A 25,040-nucleotide genomic window follows, 5' to 3' on the forward strand; every position below is an offset into this window, starting at 1 on the left:
AGAGGTAAAATGAAAGAAATAAGATGATCTGAAATCTTGGCTCCCAGATTTAGCCACCATTGACAATCTGATTTTTTTTAGATGTCTGTATATTTTCCCACATGCATAATTGTATTCCGCTGGCATATTATATATATGTTCCTTTTTATCATAAATACCTGTCCTGCTTTTCATTTGCATACCTACCCTTTCACACCCTTTTCATGATCTTAAATTTGTGTTTAGATATGTTTCTTTTCATTGTTTATTTCACAAAGATGGAATCCTGTTATACTGCATCTTGCTTTTACTTAATGATAGTCATGGAAACCCTTCTAAGTCAACTGATATAATCTAATTCTTTCCAAAATTCAGTGAAAAAAATTCACATTACCTGGTTTTAAAATGTCAAATACTAGTAACTTCACAGCTTATAATTGAAAACATTTAGTCCCCTTTGTTATTCATCATTTGACTTCCTAGTATGGAACATGAGTATTTAGCTCCTCCCTTTCCATCTGCACACCCCACTCACACTTCTTCTCTTCCCTCTCTCCTGATAGTTATCACAATTTTTGCTTAAAAATCTATATTCAGTTTTTATATCATCATGGCTGTGTATATATCATTCACATTTGAGCCATGCAATGTATTATTGTTACATTTCCTTTATTATTCAACTTGTTTTGTTTTTACTAGAGTTAATCATTGCTTTGTTTTATTTACTTGATATTCTTTGTTTCTTTTGCTAATTCACTCGGAAACCCTCTGTCAGAAGCACACATATCTATATTTATAGTTACTTTATAACACATCTTTCTAACCACAGATTTCCATTAAACTATCTATATTCATAGTTAGTTTCTAACACATACAGTGATCAGCTTCTTTTATTTTTTGGTGAGGAAGAGTGGCCATGAGCTAACATCTGTTGCCAATTTTCCTCTATTTTGTATATGGAATGCCACCACAGCATGGCTTGATGAGCGGTGTCTAGGTCTACCCCTGGGATCCGAACCTGTGAATCCTGGGCCAGCAGAGCGCAGTGAACTTAACACTACGCCCGCTGGCTGGCGCCCATCAGTTTCATTTTTCAAAAGCCTCATGTTTGATTCTTCCATGTGCTCCAATATGGACTTGCTGCTTTCTAAGTTCTCATCACAAGAATTACCCTTCACCTCTTTTCTGTGTCACATTCCATTTTCCCTGGATCCCATGGTTTTTCTATCTTGATTCCCCTCACCTTCCCACCCCCCACCCACCACCCACCACCCCCCTGCCTTCAGTGGAGCCCATTTTCCTGCAGCTTCATAAGAAAGGAAGCATGGGAAGTTAATTTGAGATATTGCAAATATCTTTACCTTCATGCTTGATTAATAGTTTAAGAGTAAAATTTTAGGTTGGAAATAATTTTCCCCCCACACTTCATAGTGCTTCACTGTATATGAAATTCTGGTGATGCTGTTGAGCAGTTTGACAGTCTGAGTCCTGGTCCTTTGTATGTGACTATTTTTCTAAATTCTTTTAAAGCTTTTAGGATCTTATTTTATTTTCTGTATTCTGAAAATTTTATGATTACGTACCTTGATGTGGGACTCTTTTTTTTTTTTTAAAGATTTTATTTGTTTTTATTTTTTCCCCCCAAAGCCCCAGTAGACAGTTGTATGTCATAGCTGCACATCCTTCTAATTGCTGTATGTGGGACGCAGCCTCAGCATGGCCAGAAAAGCGGTGCGTCGGTGCGTGCCCGGGATCCGAACCCGGGCCGCCAGCAGCGGAGCGCAGGCACCTAACCGCTAAGCCACGGGGCCAGCCCGATGTGGGACTTTTTATTTATTGTACGAGACACTTGGCCTGTTAAATCTGAAATTCATATCCTTCATTTATGAGAGGTTTTCTTGTGTTATTTTTTCTCTGAAGATTATTATAATTTCATTTGAAGATTATTTCTGTTCCCTTTATTGTTTCTTAGAATTTTTTTTTTCCTGTGTTTGTTTTAGTCTGTGTCTTTTATATAGGTGGCTTTCTTCAAAAGTCGGGTGATCCTTGCCTGCCTTTTTGTATTTAAGAGTGGAACATTAAAATGCTGATTGGAAACTCAACTCTGTGTGGACAAAGCTTGTTGTCTGATGGGCTCTACTGATTGGCCTAAGGCCAGGCTGTTTTACTGGGGAGAGCAGTTTCCCTAGAGGGGAATCATCTAGTCTTTGTCTAGAGCGTTTAAGTTTTTTAAACTATGTTTTCTGTTTCATTTTCCTGTTTCATCCTTCCTTTCCTTCCTTTCCTCCCTCTCTTCCCTCTTTGTAATATTGTACAGATCCTGTGCTGCCTTTGCTTATTTTTTTCTTACCTATTTTTTTGAATGATTTTAATTCTTCCTGGAGCAGGTATTTGTGAGAGGGAAGTGTCAGGGATTTATAATCCCTCTCCTTCTCTGGAGGAGCCATTCTTTTTTATGTGTGTTTTAAAACATACGTTGTTTCGTGTGCATATTTTTTGTGTGCATGTGTTTTCTGCCAACCCCCACCACTATGTTCAAGATATATTCCTAATTGATAATTGATTTCATTTTTTCTAACTACTGAATGGTATTTCGTACACTTTATCACCAAGTTTTATCTACCTCCCTACACCCATGATGGACACTGACGTTAACGGACTATTTCCCTCTACCACCACAAGGATGAGCATTCTTGTACATATCCCTTTGTGGGCCAGAGTGAGAATTTCTTTGGGTAATGGATTCAGAAGAGGAATTACAGGATCATGGGGTGCATGTGTATTTAATTTGACTAAATACTTAATAATTACTTACCAGAATAGCTATACTAGGAAGTATATACTCCTGTCAGTAGGACATGAGGGTTCTTATATCCCCATTGACATTTGACATTATTCAACCTTTTAATTTTAGCCATTCTGTTGAGTATAAAGTAAAATATCATTGTTTTAATATGTGTTTATCTGATTGCTTATGAGCTGAACTGTCTCTTCATATGCTTGTTATCCTTTTGGGTTTCTGCTTCTTTAGGTTGCCTGTTTATATTTTTAGTCCATTTTTTTATTGGGTTTACTCTCTTTCTCTTATTGATTGGCAGGCATTCTTCTTATGTTCTAGATTTTACACTCGTTTCTGATTTAGACATTGTTGAATGTCTCCTTCCATTCTGTTATCTGTCAGTTCTGTCCACAATATGCCTTACTGATCAAAACTTTTAGTTCTGAAGTCAAACTAATTTTTCTGCTTTGTGATTTCCTTTTGCAGTTTTAGTTAAGAAGCTCTTCTCCACCTCTATGTCAAAAAGTAACCATCTAAATTATCTTTCGAGTTTTACCTTTTACCCTTAGCTTTTTTTTTTTTTTAAAGATTTTATTTATTTTATTTTTTCCCCCCAAAGCCCCAGTGGATAGTTGTGTGTCGTAGCTGCACATCCTTCTAGTTGCTGTATGTGGGACTCGGCCTCAGGATGAACGGAGAAGTGGTGCCTCGATGCGCACCCGGGATCCGAACCCGGGCCGCCAGCATCGCAACGCGCGCACTTAACCACCAAGCCACAGGGCCGGCCGACCCTTAGCTTTTAATCATCTGAATCTGTCTTTTTTTTTTAATTCATGGTAACCCATATTTATTTGAGTGCCAAATAGTGTATGCAGTATCATTGTACATACAAGGCTCACAAAAGAGAATCTTTGACATTAGAGTTTTTCTGGTCAACCTGGTCCATGGGTCTTCAGCAGTTATAGTGGAGGTGTTTTTTTTTTTTTTTTTTTAATTTATATCATGGTAAAATAAACATAAAATTTACCATCTTAACCATTTAAAAAAATTTGGTTGAGACTTTTTTCTTTTAGAGCAGTTTTAGGTTCACAGCAAAATTGAAAGGGAAGTATAGAGATTTCCCTAATACCCCCTGTTCCCACAAATGCACAGCTTCCTCTGCTATCAACATCCCTCGCCAGAGTGGTACATTTGTTATAATTGATGAATTTACATTGACACATCCTCACCCAAAGTCCATAGTTTACATTATGGTTCACTTGTCGTGTTGTACATTCTATGGGTTTGGACAAATGTATGATGACATGTATCCATCATTATAATATCATACAGAGTATTTTTATTGCCCTAAAAATCCTCCTTGCTCTACCCATTCATCCCTCCCCCTCCTTCAACTCCTAGCAACCGCTTATCTTCTGTCTCCATAGTTCTGCCTTTTCCAGAATATCATATAGTTGGAGTCATTCAATATGGAGCCTTTTCAGATTGGCTTCTTTCACTTAGTAATGCATTTAAAGTTCCTCCGTGTCTTTTCATGGCTTGATAGCTCAGTTCTTTTTAGTGCAGAATAATATTCCATTGTCTAGATATACCACCGGTTTTTTTAATTTATTCACCTACTGATGGACATCTTGGTTGCTTCCAAGTTGTGGCAGTTATGAATAAAACTGCTATAAATATCTATGTGCAAGTTTTTGTGTGGATATGAGTTTTCAGCTCCTTTGGGTAAATACCAAAGAACACGATTGCTGGATGGTATGGTAAGGGTATGTTTAGTTTTGTAGGAAACTACCATAAATTGTCTTCCAAAGTGTCTGACCATTTTGCATTCCCGCCAGCAATGAGTGAGAGTTCTTGTTGCTTCACATCCTTGCCAGCATTTGGTCTTGTCAGTGTTATGGATTTTGGCCATTCTAATAGGTTATGGTGGTATCTCATTGTTTTAATTTGCATTTCTCTAGTGTTAGACATGGAACATCTTTCCATATGCTTATTTGCCATCTGTATATCTTCTTTGGTAAGGTATTGGTGAAGGTCTTTGACCTCTTTTTTAATTGGGTTTATTTCCTTATTGTTGAGTTTTAAGAGTCCTTTGTGTATTTTGGATAACAGTCCTTTATAAGATGTCAGATGTCTTTTGCAGATATTTTCTTCTACTGTGTGTCTCCTCTTCTCATTCTTTTGGCGTTGTCTTTTGCAGAGCAGAAATGTTTAATTTTTGTGAAGTCCAGCTTATCAGTTATGTCTTTCATGGATTGTGCCTTTGGTATTTTATCTAAAAAGTCATCATCATACCCAAGTTCATCTAGTTTTTCTCCTATGTTACCTTCTGGGAGTTTTATAGTTTTGCATTTACATTTAGGTCTGTGATCCATTTTGAGTTAATTTTTGTGAAGGGTGTAAGGTCTCCTCTAGAATTTTTTTCATGTGGATGTCCAGTTGTTCCAGCACCATTTGTTGAAAAGATTATCTTTGCTCCATTGTATTGCCTTTGTTACTTTGTCAAAGATCAGTTGACTGTATTTATATGAGTCTATTTCTAGGCTCTTTATTCTGTTCCATTGATCTGTTTGTCTATTCTTATGCCAATACCACACTGTATTGATTGCTATAGCTTTATAGTAAGTCTTTTTTTTGAAAAAAATTTTTTTTTTGTGAGGAAGATCAGCCCTGAGCTAACATCCATGCCAGTCCTCCTCTTTTTGCTGAGGAAGACCGGCCCTGAGCTAACATCTATTGCCAGTCCTCCTCCTCTTTTTCTCTTTTTCTCACCAAAGTCCCAGTAGATAGTTGTATGTCATAGTTGCACATCCTTCTAGTTGCTGTATGTGGGACGCCGCCTCAGTGTGGCCCGACAAGCGGTGTGTCGGTGCGCGCCCAGGATCTGAACCCGGGCCGCCAGTAGTGGAGTGCGCACACTTAACTGCTAAGCCATGGGGCTGGCCCCTATAGTAAGTCTTGAAGTTGGGTAGTGTCAGTCCTCCAACTTTGTTCTCCTCCATCAATATTGTGTTGATTATTCTGGATCTTTTGTCTCTCCATGTAAACTTTAGAATCAGTTTGTCAATATCCACAAAATAACTTGCTGGGATTTTGATTGGGATTGTATGTTGCATCTATAGATCAAGTTGGGAAGAACTGACGTCTTGACAATATTGAGTCCACGTATTCCATTAACATGGAATATCTCTCCATTTATTTAGTTCTTTAATTTTGTTCATCAGAGTTTTGTAGTTTCCCTCATATAGATCGTCTGCGTATTGTGTTAGATTTATACCAAGCTGTTTCATTTTTTGGGGTGCTAATGTAAATGATAATGTGTTTTTTATTTCAAATTCTACTTGTTCATTGCTGGTATATAGGAAAGCAGTTGACTTTTTGAATATTAACCTTGTATCCTGCAACCTTGTGTAATTGCATGTTAGTTCCAGGAGTTTTTTTTGTTAATTCTTTTGGATTTTCTACATAAATGATCATGTCATTTGTGAAAAAAACAGTTTTATGTCTTCCTTCGCAATATGTATACTTTTTATTTCCTTTTCTTGCCTTATTACATTAGTTGGAACTTCCAGTATGATGTTGAAAAGGAGTGATGAGAGGGTACTTCCTTTCCTTGTATGTGATCTTAGTGGGAAAGCTTCAAGTTTCTTACTATTAAGTATGGTGTTACTGTAGGTTTTTTGTGGATATTCTTTATCAAGTTGAGTAAATTCCCCCATCTTAACCATTTTTAAGTGTACAGTTGAATCCGTCCTTTTGAATACAATGTGAAATAGAGATCCATTTTTTCCTGCATATAGTAACCCAGTTTTCCCAGCACCATTTGTTAAGCCATCTGTCTTTTTTCTATTGATGTATGATGCAAATTTCATCTCTTATACAGTTTTGTTCTTATTCTCGTCTTAAAGCACTGGATAAAATCTACTGTTCATTGAATAATAGTAGAAATAATAAGCATTTAGACTTTTCCTCATTTCAGTGGGAGTGCTCCCAAATTTTTATAATTAAAATATGATGTTTGCTTTAGGCTTCTGTTAGTTGTTTTTTTTTTTTTTTAATCATGCCAGGGAAGTTTCTTTCCAATTCTGCTTGAATATTAGCTTTGTTCAGGAATTGCTGTTGAATGTCAGCAAATACTTTTTTTGGAATTACTGTTTTTCTCTTTTAAATCTGTTAATGTGGTGAAATAACTGGATTTTTTTTTTAACTTGAACTAATTTTTGTATTTCTAGGATAAGCCTTGCATAGCTTTTTTATTGTAGTATTGGGTGAAATTAGATGTTTTATTTAGCACTTTTGAATTAATATGAGTAAGATTGGCCTGTAGTTTTCTTTTCTCGTCTTGTCCTCTTTTGATTTTGGTTTCAAGCTTTTTATCTTTTTAAAATATGAGTTCTGGAACATGGAAATTACCATTGATTACAGGTTTAGTAGAATTTGTCCACAGAACTGTCTAGGCCAGGATAGGTTGTTCTTCTTTTTCTTTCTCTTTTTTTTTTAAAAACTTTTGAAGCATAGTGTGCACACACATTTGGTATTTTTAATTGACTAAGATACACATCACAAATGTGCAGCTCACTGGATTTTCACAAGCTGGACAGTCCCTTGTAACCAGCACCCAGATCAAGAAACAGCATTAGCAGAACCCTAGAAGCCCTCTTATGTCTTCCTTCAAGGCACCATCATCTGTGCAGGAGTAACTACTATTCTGATTTCTGACAGCATAGATCAGCTTTCCCTATAAACAGGAATTATATAAAATGGAATCATACATTCTGTTCTCTTGTGTTCAAGCTTTTCTCCCTGTTGTTAGAAGTAGTTGTAGATTATTCATGGATGTGTAGCATTCCACTGTTTGAATATACCGTAAATTATATTGATGGACATTTGGGTAGTTTCCAGTATTTTTCTATTATGAATTGTTCTGTTATGAATGTTTTATAGTACATGTATTTTGGTGGATATAAGAATATTATTAGTCAGAATATGATTGGCAGACCAGTAGCATTGACATCACCTGGGAACTTCTTAGAAATGCAGTGTCTCATGCTCCACCTGGAACTTCAGAATCTGCACTCTAACAAGATCCCCAGGCAATTTCTGTGCGCACTACTGTTGTAATTATATGATCTCTAGTTGGAAGACTGGCTATTGATGATTTATAAATGTTCAGTCTTTCAGCTCCTTGAAATAATGAAGGAGATTAGAAGTCAGGACAGCTGATAGCCCTAAATACTGATAGGTTGTTTCAGAAGTCTTTGCCACTAAGTCTTTTCTCATCTTCCCTTACTCTTCCTCACCTTGGGTTAAGCAGATCACTCTGGAGGAAGGTTAGAAGATTATAGAGGAATAGAGGTCATATTGAAGTCCCATAGCTTTTGGTTCTTCGACTTGGTGGTTGAATATGTGGATTTTTTTTGTTTTTTAAGTTCTTGTTCAAAATCTGGTCCTCCTTCCTAGATCTGGTCCAGATGTGACTATATGTACGAGGTATTCTTTGTGGTCACTTGTTGGGGATTGCTTTCATTAACTTAAGTTCATTTTAAGTAGAGTTTATTTTTATTTCCTTTGGTTTGTTTTGACAGGTTTCAGAGCATTCAAGAAAAGCAGCTGTACTCCATCATTTATTAGTATTGTGGACTTCTTTATTGATATATTTGTTGCTGTATGCTTATTATGATGCGGATTGACCTCATATAATTCAGTGACAGCATATCATTACATTCATGAAAGTGAGAGCAGTAATCCCTAAAACTACTGTGAGGTTTAAAACTACTAAAAAAAATTAAATGTAAAGAAAATAATTACATATTTCCTCTGTATTGGGTGCAAATAGCAAAGACAGCAAGATGGGTTAATTTTTACTTAGAACCTTCTATTTTGGACCATAATTTTTGACTTCACCTGAGCTTTTTAAAAATTTTGCATGCTGGTTCCTGTAATTCTTAAAAAGAATTGTATTTGTCCTGTGTTTTACTTATCAAACTTCAATGTTGAAGTGGGGTCTTTTTCAAAATTATTTTTAACTTTGTCCTCTGATTTACCATCTGGAGATGGCAAGGTGCTTCTAATATATCTACTGTAGAGAATGTGTACAGGACTTCAATAAGTAGGTTTTTAAGTCTGATAACTGGGTTCAGATTGAAGTCCAGTCTTCATACTGGCTGAATAACCTTGGCAAAGTTGCCTAGCTTGTCTAAACTATATGTTTTCTTGTTTTTAAAATGAAGATAATGCCTCATAAGTTTATGAGGATTAAATAAGCTAGTTAATATATATAAAGGCCCAGTGTAGTGCCTGGTACCTCTTGGCACTCCATAAGTGATAATTTTCTTGTTCATGTCTGATAACAGTTAGCTATCTTGAGTTTGACCACTTGTTTTAGTTGTCAACTAATTTTACTTAATCTATGACTATCATTGACTAGTTGAATCTTAAGTTTTCCTTTTGTATGTTATTTTATTCTTTTTTCCATGTCTGCTGCTAGTTCAGATCTTTTAAATTGTTTTTGGAATGAGTATAATTTAACACAGTTTGGGGATGGAAATCCACAGTTCTGAGCCTAGCTCTTACAGATTCTGTTATTTTGGGATTTTCACTTAGTTTAATCTTTTCTAAAAACTAACAAACTCAGCAACAGCTACCCTGCCTCTTAATAGGGTTATTACAAGGATAGGATCAAATGAGGTAATGTATGTGAAAGTCCTTTTGTAAAGTATAAAGCCGTATACCAGTGTAAAATGCTTTTGTTGAAGGAGACAGTGCTTTGCGTTGTTTAATTGTATCCACTATAATTTTTCTGTTTTATTTGACCAAATACAATTGCTGGGGAAAGAAACCGTATATATAATGAGAATTTGCTTTTCTCTCCAGACATAGTTGACGATTTATTAAAATGGATGAAGCCATATCAGAATATAACATATCAGGTTTTAATCCTAAATTCCAAGCATGATTAAGATGTGCATGATAAGATATCATAGGTGTTTTAGTTAAGGAGCTATATTTCTTAGAAAGTCTTCAGATTCTGTAAGTGACCTTTCTTTCCTCATAGGCATAGTAAAATATAGCTAGCACAAGTTTAAATAAATTTGCTTGACATGAGTCAGGTTCAGAATATAAAATTCCATGGTATTATTATGAAATCATGCCCCCCCATACACACTTATTTCTATGGTAATTTTTTGGCTTTCTGTCTTGGTAATTGCATTTTTGTCATAGAAATTGAGAGAAGTGTACCACTAGATACCATAGTAACCAAGTGGACATATATCACGTGGCTCTTAAGTGTAAAATGAGTCAGATGAAGAATTACATAAAATTATAGGAGATGAGGGAGAAAAAAATCAATAGTAGCTAAATAATAAAAATGCTGAAGGATAGAGGAAATCTTGGGAAGCCTATCGGAAACTTAAATTAATTGAGTAAAGGATATTTTAGTCTGTTTCTTGAGCCTAAAACAATTCCTGTTGACTATTAAGAGCTTGCCATTTCTTATACATAAGTTACTTTCTTATGTATTTGAGTACCACTACGCTGAAGTCTGCTTTTTTTTTTTTTTTAAAGATTTTATTTATTTATTTTTTCCCCCCAAAGCCCCAGTAGATAGTTGTATGTCATAGCTGCACATCCCTCTAGTTGCTGTATGTGGGACGCGGCCTCAGCATGGCCAGAGAAGCGGTGCGTCTGTGCCCGCCCGGGATCCGAACCCGGGCCGCCAGCAGCAGAGTGCACGCACTTAACCACTGAGCCACGGGGCCGGCCCCTGAAGTCTGCTTTATATGTTGATTCAGGATGGAGATATGAGTGAGCACCTTATTCTCTTTTCTCTTGTTGTCTTTGTTTCACAGCTTGGGGACTGCCAATCTTAGCCCAGTGCTTTCATTAGAACTTTCTGCAATGATGGAAATAATTCTCTAGCTGCACTACATTTAACTATTGAGCACTTGAAATGTGGCTAGTGCAACTGAGGAACTGAAATTTTAATTCTATTTAATTAATTTAATTTTGAATTTAAATAGCCACATGTGGCTAGGGACTACTGTATTATACAGCATAGCTTTAAAATTTGAGCCAGCTAAAGCTGACTATTCTCATCCTGTATATTTTGGTAGAGCCTGATAAACATTAGAAACTAGTGTTTGGAGAATTGTAAATTTTTCTGGCTGTATATTTGCCTGGAATGTCTTTGTCCTTGTGATGTCACCTTCCCTCTCCTCTTTACTCTTTGCCAAAAGCTGGGCTATTCCTTAGTGATACTGAAACTGATAGTTCCTCATGTGGAATCCCTTGAATGTTGGAGCAGTTAGATTTTGAATAGATTTCTTAAGTTGGCTTTGAGTTTTCCATGATCTGAGAGCATTTGAACTTAACCTAGTTACTATGTCCTGGAACTCAGCAGCTTTAGGTTACTTGATGATGTCTAGCCTCATCAAGAGAGAAGGAAACTGGTATGAATTGTGATGCCAGAATTTATCAAGAGGAGGAACATATGGAAGAGGGGTATGTGACTTAAATATTTTTTAGCATATTTTATTTTTGGAAGTTTTTTTTTACCGTGTTAAACATGTAGCAGCTAGTTAAGAATTCAAAGAATAATTGTTACCTGTGACTTTATTATAGAACTTTTATTGAAGACCTTTTCATAAAAAGAAATACCTACTGTATTAAAAATGTCATATATGTAAATTGTAAAGCTTAATAAATGGTTTGAACCACCACCCATTTTAAGAACATTACTAATACTGTTACATAGCTTATGTTCTCTTTTCCTGTTCTGTCCTGTCCAGATCTCATCCTGCATCGTTTCTTTCCCTTGCTTTTTTAAAAAAACTTTATTGCACGTGTATGTCTTCCCAAACTCTATATTTAAGTTTGTTTCTTTGAGTTTTACGAAGATGGTACCTTCCTGTACAGTCTTTGTTTTGCAATTTGAATTTTTCAGTCAGTATTTTTTCTGAGGTTTATCCATGTTGCCAGTTGTTGTAGTTCATTTATAGTCATACTCTGTTGTGTGAATATACCACATATACATAAGATATATAATACTATATAATATAGTATAGAACACAATGTATATAATACTCTGTTGTGTGACTGTACCACATATTTTTATTCTCCTCTTGATGCACATTTGTTTCCTTTTTTGCTGTTATGGACAAAGCTGCCATGAACATCCCTTCTTTTTCTAGTTTGCTAAGTATATGTTTTTAAGTCATGAATAGTGTTGAATTATATTGTATACTTTTATCTGTGGAGACAATTAGGTTTTTTAAAATCTGTTAATGTTGTTAATTACCTTTTTTAGATGTTCTGGTGTTAAAATACCCACGCGTACTAGAATAAACCCAACTTGGTCATAATGTTTTATCTGTTCAGTTTACTCTTGGATTTGGTTTGCTAATATTTGTTTTTGGGATTTTATATCTACTTATGAGTAGAGAGGTTTATAATTTTCTTCTATCCTTGTCATATCAAAGTTATGTTGGCCTTGTAGGGGAGGAAAAATTTTCCTTCTACCCTTCTAGGTTCAGTCCATTGTTGACTGAAATGTCATTATGTGGCATGTGACTGTATAAAAATTTAAGTACTGATAAGTAACATTTGTGTCATACAATCCTAAGTATTTTTAAAGTTCCATTGTAATTGTTTTCTTTGAGCTATGGGTTTTATAGAAGTGTTTTTTGTGTGTGTGTGTGTGTGAGGAAGATTAGCCCTGAGCTAACATCCAATGCCATTCCTCCTCTTTTTGCTGAGGTAGATTGGCTTTGGGCTAATAACTGTGCCCATCTTCTTCTACCTTATATGGGATGCTGCCACAGTATAGCTTGACAAGCAGTGTGTTGGTCTGCACTGGGGATCCGAACCTGTGAACCCCGGGTCGCTGAAGCGGAGCACACAGACTTAACCACTACGCCACCGGGCCAGCCACCCTAGAAGTGTTTTAAAAATATATTTCCAAATGAAAGATGATTTTAAACAAGTATTTTTGGAATTTAAAAACTTCTGATTTTACTGCATTGCGATTAGAGAATTTTGTGTAGATGCTATTGATTTTTTTTTTTTTTTTTGCCGAGGAAGATTCACCCTGAGCTAACATCTGGCACCAATCTTCCTCTTTTTGCTTGAGGAAGATTTGCCTTGAGCTAACATCTATTGCCAGTCTTCCTCTATTTTGTATGTGGGCTGCTGCCATAGCATGGCCACTGACGCGTGGTGTAGGTCTGCACCCGGAAACTGAACCTGGGCCGCTGAAGTGGAGCATGCCAAACTTAACCACTAGGCCACCAGGGCTGGTCCTGTATGATATTGATTTTTGAAATTTTGTTGTATTTGTATTGGCCTTCCAAGTGGTCAGTTTTTATAAACACTCATGTTGAAGAATGTCAGTTCTTTAATGTTGGATGCTATATAGTTCTGTGAAAGTGCATGGTATTCTATGGATGACTATAGTATACCTATTATCCTTCGATCAGTTTTTTTGCTATTACAGACAATGCTTATAAAAACCTTTATGTGGGGGCCGGTCCGGTGGCGCAAGTGGTTAAGTGCACGCGCTCTGCTGCGGCGACCCGGGGTTTGCCGGTTTGGATCCTGGGCGCACATCAACGCACTGCTTGGCAAGCCATGCTGTGGCGGCGTCCCATATAAAGTGGAGGAAGATGGGCACGGATGTGAGCCCAGGGCCAGTCTTCCTCAGCAGAAAAAGAGGAGGATTAGCAGATGTTAGCACAGGGCTGATCTCTTGACAAAAAAAAAAAAAAAAAAGCATCTTTATGTGTATTTGTGTTACCATGTGAGTATATCCAGAGGAGAAATTCATACTAATACAGTTTCAAAAAGTAGATTCTTTTAAAATTAGGATGAAGATTGATTCAGTATATAGCTTCAATATAGTGTATGATTTGTGCTTGTTTGCCTACGTCCTTGGCTATTCCCAGTATTAGCAAACTTAAAACTGTTTTCCAGTCAATCATATGGTTGGAAAAAGCTATCTCCTTCTTTTGATTTCCCGTCTCCTTAATTATGAGTGATGGGCCAGCCCCATGGCTTAGTGGTTAAGTGCGTGTGGTCTGCTACTGGCGGCCCGGGTTCAGATCCCAGGTGCCCACTGATGCACCGCTTCTCAGGCCATGCTGAGGCTGCGTCCCACATACAGCAACTAGAATGATGTGCAGCTGTGACATACAACTATCTACTGGGGCTTTGGGGAGAAAAAAGGAGGAGGATTGGCAATAGATGTTAGCTCAGAGCTGGTCTTCCTCAGCAAAAAGAGGAGGATTAGCATGGATGTTAGCTCAGTGCTGATCTTCCTCAAAAAAAAAAAAAATTATGAGTGAGATTTAGTCACCATTTATTTTTCTTTTGGAAAACTACCTATTCTTAGTCATAGCCCATTTTTCTACTAGGCTTGTGTCTGTCTTATTGTTGTATAAAATTCCTCCTTTGCCCAGTGAGTGGCATGTTGAAAAGGTTTAAAGTTTGCATACCACTAAGATATTTGTTGTTATTTTAACTGCTTCAAAATGTTATTTGCTTTAGAAATGGATGATGGACATTCTCAAAGAGATCCTTTCATGAGAAGTGGATTTGCATCTGGGAGGAGTTTGGGAAACAGAAGTAAGTATCTTTATCTTTGTTTAATCTTCTCAACTGTTGAATAGTGGAATGAAGAGAGGCTTTTATGGCTGTTCAGTGCAAAACTAAATCTGTTATAATTCAGTGTACAGTAGACTTTGTTTGGATAATGAGTTCATCATTTTTTCAAATATCAGTTGTGCTGAGAGGTTCAATTATGGGTTTGTTACTATGAACATTAGAAATAATAAATATGTTAATATTACACTTGGGAATCTTTAATATTTAGGTATATTTTAAAATCCTATTTTAGAATAGGTTATGTGATAGTTTTTGATGCAGACTTCTAAACATTGTAGAATAAAGCCTTTTTAAATGAGAAAACCATCCCTGAGACAGATTTTACTACAAATTGTTAATTGCATATGTTTTAGGTTGAAATACACATTAAACTTCTGATCAAAACTCTTTGTTGGATGTTAATACTTTAAAAAGTTGTCTTCATACTACATATAATCCTGGAAATTTGTAGACACATAAGTACAACTTTTTCCCCTTATAATTCAGCTAATTTTTTTTTTTTTTTTAAAGATTTTATTTATTTTATTTTTTTTCCCCCCAAAGCCCCAGTGGATAGTTGTATGTCGTAGCTGCACATCCTTCTAGTTGCTGTATGCGGGACTCGGCCTCAGGATGAACGGAGAAGTGGTGCCTCGATGCGCACCCGGGATCCGAACCCGGGCCACCAGCATCGCAGCGCGCGCACTTAACCACCAAGCCACAGGGCCGGCCCTAGCTAATGTTTTAATTAGTTTCAATCTCTGATATTTTTTCTTGCAACTTGCATAGCTGGTAATGTTTTTTTTTGTTTCTCTCTTTTTTTTTTGTGAGGGAGATTAGCCCTGAGTTAACATCTGTTGCCAATCCTCCTCTTTTTTGCTGAGGAAGATTGGCCTTGGGCTAACATCCGTGCCCATCTTCCTCTAGTTTATATGGGATGCCGCCACAGCACGGCTTGATAAGCGATGCGTAGGTCTGCGCCCAGGATCCGAACTGGCAAACCCCGGGCCACTGAAGTGGAGCACGCGACCTTAACCGCTTCGTCACTGGGCTGGCCCCTACCAGTAATGTGTTTTTGAAATTGACCCTTAATTGCTTAAAATATAATATTGATTAGCTTTTCATGTTCTGTGAAGTATGGCCTAAATAGCTTAACTTCTTGTATCACACTCATCTTTAGAATCTGATGAAAATACTGATAGTTGCTCATACACAGTTTTGCATGTGGCTTTAGAAGTTTCACAGATCCCTGAACTTCCTTGTATTAGGATATTATAGAGATAATTAAGACAATTTATGAAGATCACAAGGTAGTGCTTTAATTTTTCCCTGTCCTAGTTTAAAGTGGCAGTTTATGATGTTTTGGATGTCTGTTGTTCCAGTTTTTTGTTTTAAGTAACCATACTGCCATAGCAACTCTGCCCTCAAAATTCTTAATCTAGTGGTAGAGAAACACATGGAATGAAAAATTATTACTAAAAAGAGATACACATAGTGTGCTGTGGGGATTGTGGAGGAGGGATTGATTATGACTGAAAGACTAAAGGAAGACCTCACAGAAGAGGTGGCCTTTGAACTGGGCTTTTGAAGAATGAAAAGAACTTTGATAGGAAAAATAGGAAAGCAGGGAATGCCGTGCTGAAGGAACAAAATTTTAGAAGTTCACAATGTGGAGTCTAGGAAGTTGTTTGATATGAATTAAACTGTTGGGTATTCAGAGTTGTGTAGTGGGAGATAAAGCTAAGAAAGCATATACAGGGAAATACTATGGAGGGATGAGGAGGTGAAGGGGAGTGGTATTCATACTTTCTTTTTTTCTTTATTATGTAGTCCCTTCCTAATTTTAATTTTAAAAGTGGAAAGATTGAGAGTGATATAAGTACTAGAAAAATGAATAAATAATAAATAGAATAATTAAGACAAGAGTATAAAATTTTCAATAGCAATGACTTTCACATGGGCATAATGTAAATAGCTGTCTCTGTCAGGGTGAGGTTTCATTATACAGAAAATCAGAGTTGAATTTCTTGATTAAGTCACTAGAAAAATAACTAGTAGAAAGCTGTATTTCACCAGTAGTGTATTTATGTTTTTATCTTGATATCATAATTTAAGAGTTTTTTAAAAACAAGTTGCATATATTATATGTTTATAAGTTCCTGTACTACTCTCTCCCCATCCTTGGAAGTCCCCTTACCCCGAGCTTCGTTTAATTCCTAGTTTTTGATGACACACTTAATTTTATATGTTAAACAATTTTAACTCTATCTGAACTTTTTCAGATGCTCGTGAGTCTAATAATAAAAGAGAGAATACTACCACAGGGGGTAGTTTTGGAGTTGGAAAGGGTTTTGGAAACAGAGGTAAACTGCTTATGATATCTTACAGTTAAAACTTGAGTGACCCCCAAGTTTTCCAGTCTTTGAGTTCATATTTCCCTTAAATATACATAGGAAGTGTGTGCATTTCCCGAGAATTTATGAGGATCACAAGGGAGTGCTTTCACTTTCCTAGTCATAGTTTAGAGCAGCAGTGTATGCTGCTCTGGGTGTGTTTGCTATTCCATTAGCTTTTTTTTTTTTTTTTTGATAGCCGTGCTAGTTGCCGCAGGATCTCTTCAAATTGATTTACCCCACAGGTGAACCCCAGTTTTTTTCTTCTGTACTCAAGACTCCCTTCCCTTGCCCCCCCCACAAGAGATCCATCTTACGCTGCCAAAGGTGAATTTGAGTCTCCATCTTCAGTTGAGCAAAGAACCACTAGAAGCTTTGAAATTATTTTTTTTCCATTAAAAACTATAACTCAGAACTTAGGCAGAATTTAAGATCAAGACCAACAGTGTGTAGGTGGAAGACTTTCCCAAGCATTTTGGAAACCCAGAATTTGACTCTTTGGGGGAGGAGGAGTATGGAGGGGAAGATGCAATTATAGAAGGCAGTAGAATATAATCCTTTTCTGAACCAGCTTCAGAGCTTGCAATTATTTAAACGAATAAAATAACTCAAAACTTAGCTTTTGTGATAATATGCTCTTTCTGTAGGGATTGTCTTTATTTTGAAATTATATATCTGCTCACGGAAAAAGTTTTTTGTCATCCAATCATATATTGAGGCTATAGGGTACTTACTTTTTATATGCTGGTTGTGTATTAAATTTCCATGGAGTTTTGTGCTAGAAGGGACATTAGATTTTGTTGAACCTGACATGTTAAGTGATTTGATATGTATACATTTTGCATATAAATTTAACATCTTTCAAACAGTAATTGATTAGTATCTGTATTACAGATGCCATAATTTAATATATTTAATATTTTATAATTTAGATTAAATACTGATTGACAGGCATTGTATATTGACATTTAATTTTAAGATGTATTATTCCCTGAATATCTCTGCAGTAAAGATCATTTTATTAAGACTCAGCATTTTGAGATTTTATGAAATATTGCTGATGGATGCTTTTAAAATTAATTTTAGAGACATGTCTCTATGCTCCAGAGATGTATAAATCTAGACACAGGGTTTTATTAAGTGATAAATTTGAAAGCAGAGCTTGATGAAAGATTGTTTTTTTAAATTTTGTAAACCAAAAGAAGTCGGCAAAATTTCTTTGTTACTGAAAAGGGAAAAATTATTAAATATTGGATTATAATTTAGTGTATTGGCCTCTGGCAGATGAAGAGATTATAAGCGAATTTATAAAATTTAAAAAATTTTGATATTTTGAATAGAAAGTATATAGTGGTTATACTGACATATAGCCCTGTTTTGCCCCTGTACATATAGAGGAATGTATGACATTTGAGGTAATATAACGTTGGCTGACATTTTAACCTTAATAAATTGACACAAGGCAGAAATTGTAATACAAACCTGTATGAGTTCTCATTCACTATTTATGTATATAGTTCTATGTCGTTTATCCTATTTTAAAGGGGCATCATAACTAGTAGTCCCTGTAAGGTGTTTTGTTTTTTTTTTCCCCACAGAGGTACAGGTAATTGTTGTTTTAAGAAATTTGCAAGTTTAATTTTATTGTTTTTTATAGATTTTTCAAATAACAAGTTTGAAGAAGGTGATAGCTCTGGTTTCTGGAGAGGTAAGTTTAGTGTTTTTTGTAGTGACTTTTAAAATTTAATGTCCAGAGTACATGCTAAAGAGAAACTAAGATTAAGTATTTTAGTCTGTTCCAATTCTGATTTATTTAAACCCAGTTTTATAAAGCAGCTATAGCCAGAGCCTTAACCAAGAATTCAGGTATTCTAATTTGGCCTATTGCCACCTGCCTTAATCTGTGGAGGTGCAACTTTTGAGTGCTGTGCTACCTCAAGAAAAAGGGGGTAGTAGAAAGAGCAAGTAAAGAATCAAAGCTCTGCTTCCCTACATAAATACGGTTTGGGACCTATTGGTCCCTATTCAGACTCAAATAAGTCTTGACAGTAGAAAAAGATTCATGATAATGTGGATCACTGCTGAAATCAAAGGTATTTCTGTCAAAGGTACTGATACTGTGGTTTGGAGGAATACAGAGAATGATGAAAATAGAGTAATGTAACCAAAAGATAGACTATAATAATTAACGGTGCTTTCCCAGTAGAACCTGAGAGAGTAGATTAGGGTGAGGCCTTGGAACCTGTATTTAAAAAGCATCCCTGGTGATTCTGATGCCTCTTTTGGTTGGTAACCATTGATTTATGGAATCTTTGTAACATAATGTATTTTGGAGTTCCAAACTTTGATTCATGTCCCTGCTCTGCTACCTGCTAGTTGAGTGACTTAGAGCAAGTTGTTTAATTTCTCGGAGCCACACTTTCCTATTCTGTAGAATGGAGGTCATCCATTTGATAGGTGTTGTTAGGCAGACTAAATGAGAATGCATGTAAAAGCCTGAAGCTTAGTTACATTCATGGTAAACAATAAATGCCATCTATTTTCATTAAGTATTTGAGAATTGATCTTACACTCCTATCAGTGATTCTCAAAATCAAAACCAACCCTAGACCTGATTACCTTAAAACCCCACTGGAATAAGGTGGGGTTTTAATATGTCAAATGAGACTTTCCTCAAACTATTGCCAGTCTCGTTCTCCCTGCTTCGGTCTGCTTTTTCTCATATCCCATTCAAATGAAAACATACATAACATAGAACTAATGTTTGAGAGAAGAAAAGTATCACTATCTTTATTCTTTTCCGTTTTCCAACTTTTAATTAATATTCAAAATCATTTCCATTTATCAAAGATCTTCCTCCCCAGTTGATTCCTTTCAGTGATGGGCTAGAGCGCTTTTGAGCACAAATTGGTTTCTTAAAGGACTTGAGAGAACTTCTTTTTTCCAAAATGATCTACTTTTTTCCCTTTGGTCTGCTTTCTTCTGTTCTCATTCTTAGTTCTCCTAAAATAAAAAATTATATATAAGGATTGAATATTTTCGTTCTCACAATTGTTGTTGGCAAGCCCAGGAACAAGTTTTGATATCATGATAGAAACCTTTTCTCTGCACACAAATGTATAGTGTGTTCTGTGGTTGTAATTTTCTTTGCAATCTAGTTTCCCCTAGCTGGTATATGTATTGAGTAAGGAGCTCAGATTTTGGAGTTGGACACCCTAGGTTTTAGATCTAGATCATCATCCTCCTGTCAGTTGTATTATCTTGAAAAATGTATTTAACTTCTCTGTATTTCTTCTTCTCTATTTATGAAATGAGGATAATACCCATCTCACAAGGTTTTTGTGAGGATTTAAAAAGTTAATACGTACAATTCATTTAGGACAATGCCAGACATAGACTAAGTTCTATATGCGTTGTTATTACTATTATTTTTATATAATTAATAGGTTGTAACTAATCTTAGGATCATTATCTCATTTTTGTTTGTGCTGGGCTTTCTTTTCTTTTCTTTTTGTGGGGAAGGTCAGCCCTGAGCTAACATCTATGCCAATCCTCCTCTTTTTGCTGAGGAAGACTGGCCCTGGGCTGACATCTGTGCCCCTCTTCCTCTACTTTATATGGGACGCTGCCAAAGTGTGGCTTGACAAATGGTGCGTCAGTGCACGCCCGGGTTCCGAACTGGCGAACCCTGGGCCGCTGCAGCGGAGCCACGCGCGCTTAACCGCTTGCGCCACCGGGCCGGCCCCCCCGGGAATTTATTTTTAACAAACTTCCCAGATAATTCTTAGGCAGCTTTCAGTGTAGTGATCCTCGTACCACTATCTATAAACCCTGGTAAACGTCATTAAGAACAGAAAAGCCAGGATATCTCCAAATTCTTTCATTAGAATGAATGGGGAAAAGTTTGGATATATTTAAAAAACACTAATGTCTCAGGTTTATTAACAAAGGCAAATTACAGAGATAATGATGACATTATAAAAAGAATAGTCATGCATTTCTAGTGGTCTGTGGACGGCATCTGAGAACCACTTGACTACTTAATAGTTTAGATATTTCTGAAACCATTTTTAGTCAAACTGACTTTATGAAATTCTTATTTTTTGGCTTGTGCCTAGCACATGGCAAATAGTAGGTTCCCAATTATACACTTAACATTTAATATTTGGATATATTAGGTGATTTGTATAGGAAATGGACTGAATAATGTCTTTATATTTCTGTTAAAATTATTTCAAGAATTGTTCATATTTTAACTTATGAAATTATTTATTTTGTTTTCTTACTGATTTATCTTGTGACAGTGCTATTTTTAGATATTACATCTTGAAAGTTAATTATTTTGATGCTATTCACATGTTAAATTTTTATTTAAGAGTCTACTAATGACTGTGAAGATAATCAAACACGGAACAGAGGATTTTCCAAGAGAGGTGGTAAGGACCACATTTTTGAAAAATTTGTACTTAAGACAGAAATACTAAACTGACAAAACTGATTTTGAAAGAAAGAAAAATTCTAGTAGTGAAAACCTTTGAAGAAAAATACTTTGGCATATATTTTATGCTATTAATACTTGAGTGAATATTCAGTAGGTGTCCCTCCTTCCACTTTCTAGTATCACTGGATTTTTGTTTTCTAAGATCTCCAGAATGTGCTGTGAAGTACAGAAGAGGGACTGTGTGAATCATGGTCAGTCACAATATAGATAAAGTGGAATGTCTTTGTCTCTGAATAGAGACATCTGAATGTGTCTGAATAGGATCATTGGAGTTGTAGGGGAGGGAAGAAATTGTAGATTACTTTTTGTTCAAATTTAGCAGTACTCCACCGTACTGTGTTAATCCTACCTCCAGTGAAGTTGAGGTGAGATGGTACAAAAATTATCATGCTTAATTCTTGATTATCTATAGGCAGACATGTTAAAATAGCAACAACAAAACCCACAAAAAAACATAGTGAATTTATCATAAAATTGCTACAGATGTGCAAATCTACTTACAGTAAAAGAGTTTATTGTTTTGGAACTCCGTAGAAATCAGATACATCTGTGTTTTTGCTGCAACTTGAGGACATCTGTTTTCCTTGTTCATTAGATGGTTAGCTTGTGGAATGGCAGGCCCTCCCTAGAGAAGCTGGGACTTGCTGTGGATTTCAGTATAGCTTTGTTGGGTCTGTGAAGTGGGGAGGAGTTTGGTGATGAATGAGAGATGGCTATTTGTCTCATAAGTTGAGTCTTTTTATGATAATTGCAAGGGGCTGTGTAATGATGGGGAGGAAATTTAGTTAAGAAAAAAACATGACTCCTAGCATTGCTTTTTTTTTCCTTTTTGACAAGCAATTTTTGACACTTAATGTTCCTAAAATATAGCTCTTATTTTAAAAATTTTTGTTGTTGTCTGCAGAGCAGTGAATATCTTCCTTACTGTTACATTTTCTTTAAATTGATTCAATTCTTACTTAAGCGAGACAGTCAAAAGCCAGTTGCAGCTAGCTCTTTGTGCTTGATCCTGGCTATTGACTAGTATAGGGTGACTAGCAGGGACACAGTCATTTTTCAGTCATTATTCTCTGTAGGTGTATACATTTGAGTGTAGGAAATGTGCACATGGTGGTCACTCAGTAAATATAAATATATGTGTGTAAATATAAGTGTATCTAAGTTTATATTGAGTATGACATGATATAGAACCAGACAGGTGCGTATAGCATAAATGTATAGCTGAGTGATTTTTCACTAACTAAATACACCTGGGCTCAGTGTGTTCACAAGCATCCAGATCAAGACATAGAAGTTACTAGCACCTCAAAAGCCCCTTTCATGCTCATTTTTGCTCACTAGCAACACTCTTCCCCCGCCAGGTTAACCTCTATTCTGACTTCTAGCAGCGTAGATTAATTTTATCTGTTTTTGTACTTAATATAACTTCCACTTAATGTATATGTGAGATTCATTCATATTGTTGGTTGCAGTTGCAGATCATTATCATTGCTTTTGTTCTACTGTTCTGCTAATGTTAGGTATTTGTATTTCTTTCAGTTTTGGGCTATTTTGAAACTGCTGCTGTGAACATTCTGGTACATTTCTTTTGGTAACATTGGTATATATTCAGAAGTAGAATTGCTGGTCATAGAATATATATGTTTTTGGCTTTAATGGCTATTGTCAAATGTTTTTGGAGTAAATATGCTAAGATACAGTCCCACATCCTCACCAATACTTAGTATTTTCTTTTTCTTTCATTTTAACCATTCTGCTGAGTGTGTGGTGGTGTATCCCATTGTGTTTTTAATTTGCATTTCCTTGATGGACTAATGAAATATGCGGCTCTTCATATGTTTATTGGCCATTTGGACATCATTTTTTATGTAGTGCCTATTCAAGTCTTTTGCCCACTTTTCTGTTGGCTGTCTTTATTTTTACCTTGTTAGTTGTAAATAATTTAAAACTTACATAAAATTTCTGAGAATAGTACAAATAACTCCAGTATGACATTTATAGTGGAAGTCTTTTAATGAATAGAAGTTACTCATTTTAATCAAGCCCAATTTACCAGTCCTATCTTTTATGGTAGTACTTTTTTTTCGTCCTGTTTAAGAACTCTTTACTCCTAAAGTCATAAAGATGTTCTCTCTATTTTCCTTTTAAAACTTTATCTTTTTAGTTTCCACATTCAGATTAATGAATAAATCTGAATAAATTAATTCATCTGGAATTTATTTTTGTGTATGGTGTAAGGTAGGGATCAAGGTACAATTTTTTCCCACATAAGGCTGTCAAGTTGATCCAGTATCACTTATTGAAAAGACTTTCCCTTCCACTCTACACTACAAGCCTGCCTTTGTCCTAAATTAGGTGGCAGTATATATGTGGTACTGTTTCTGGACTTAGTTTCATTCCATTGGTCAGTTTCTCTATTTTTGCATCGTTGCCATATAGTCTAATTACTGTTGTTTTAGAATAGGTCCTGGTATTTAGTATATAAATCTTCTAAGTTTATCGTTCTTCAAGATTACTCAGGTTATTCTTAGTCCTTTGCATTTCCATGTGATTTTTAGAATCACTTTACTAATTTCCAGAAAAAAACCTAATGGCATTTTTATTGGGGTTGCATTGAATCTGTAGATTAATTTGGGGAGAATGAACATCTCTATAATATAGAGTCTTCCAATCCATAAATATCGCCATTTATTTAGATCTTTAATTTTTCCTACTATGTTCTGTAGTTTTCACTATAGAGTTTTTCTACATCTCTCTGTACCTGAATATTTTATATTCTGTGATGCAAATTTTTTTATTGAGCTAATACTTCATATAACATAAACTTCACCATTTTTTTTAATAGTTTTTTTTTTTTGGAGGTGAGGAAGATTGGCCCTGAGCTAACATCTGTTGCCAATCTTCCCCTTTTTGCTTGAGGAAGATTGTTCCTGAGCTAACATCTGTGCCAGTCTTCCTCTATTTTGTATGTGGGATGCCACTGCAACATGGCTTGATGAGCGGTGTGTAGATCCATGCCTGGGATCTGAACCTGTGATCCCCAGGCTGCCGAAGTGGAGCACGCAGACCTAACCACTACGCCACTGGGCAGGCCCCAAACCTCACCATTTTTTTTTTTTTTTTTTGAGGAAGATTAACCCTGAGCTAACATCTGTTGCCAATCCTCCTTTTTGCTAAGAAAGAATGGCCTTGGCCTCACATCTGTGCCCATCTTCCTCTACTTTATGTGGGGAGCCACCTTAGCATGGCTTGATGAGTGGTGTGCATGTCCGCGTACAGGATTCGAACCTGCAAACTCTGGGCTGCTGAAGCAGAGCATGTGAACCCAACTGCTGTGCCACCAGCCGGCCCCTGTCACCATTTTTAAAGAGAAGTTTGAGTGGTTTTAAATATATTCACTATGTTGTGTGACCATAACCACTGTCTAATTCCGGAACATTTCTTTTTCCCCAAAAAGAAACCCTTGTGCCTATTAGCAGTTAGTCCCCCTCTCCCCATCCCCTCCCCCCCCCCCCCCCCCCCGCCATCCTCTGGCAACCACCAGTCTGCTTTCTATAGCTATGAATTTGCTGATTCTGGACATTTCATATAAATGAAATTATATAATATGTGGTCTTCTTGTGTTTGACTTCTTTCACTTAACATGCTGTCTTCAAGGTTCATCCATGTTGTAGCATGTGATAGTACCTCATTCCTTTTTTATGGCAAATAATATTGTATTGTGTAGATATACACATTCTGTTTATTCATC

General features: G+C 36.1%; 1 protein-coding gene across 1 annotated transcript in view; it reads left to right on the top strand.

Moving 5' to 3' along the window:
* The window catches only part of DDX4 (DEAD-box helicase 4), a 75,621-nt gene that overhangs the window by 18,657 nt on the left and 31,924 nt on the right, over positions 1–25,040 (top strand). Inside the window, exons 3-5 of the mRNA XM_087443043.1 lie at positions 14,300–14,377; positions 18,446–18,496; positions 21,165–21,224. Of these exons, the coding sequence (XP_087299169.1) occupies positions 14,300–14,377; positions 18,446–18,496; positions 21,165–21,224 (189 nt within the window). The remainder of the gene's footprint in view (positions 1–14,299; positions 14,378–18,445; positions 18,497–21,164; positions 21,225–25,040) is intronic.

The sequence above is a fragment of the Ceratotherium simum genome, chromosome 18 (genome assembly GCF_057802395.1).
Source record: "Ceratotherium simum simum isolate JZ-2026a chromosome 18, ASM5780239v1, whole genome shotgun sequence".
In the NCBI taxonomy this organism is placed as follows: domain Eukaryota; kingdom Metazoa; phylum Chordata; class Mammalia; order Perissodactyla; family Rhinocerotidae; genus Ceratotherium; species Ceratotherium simum.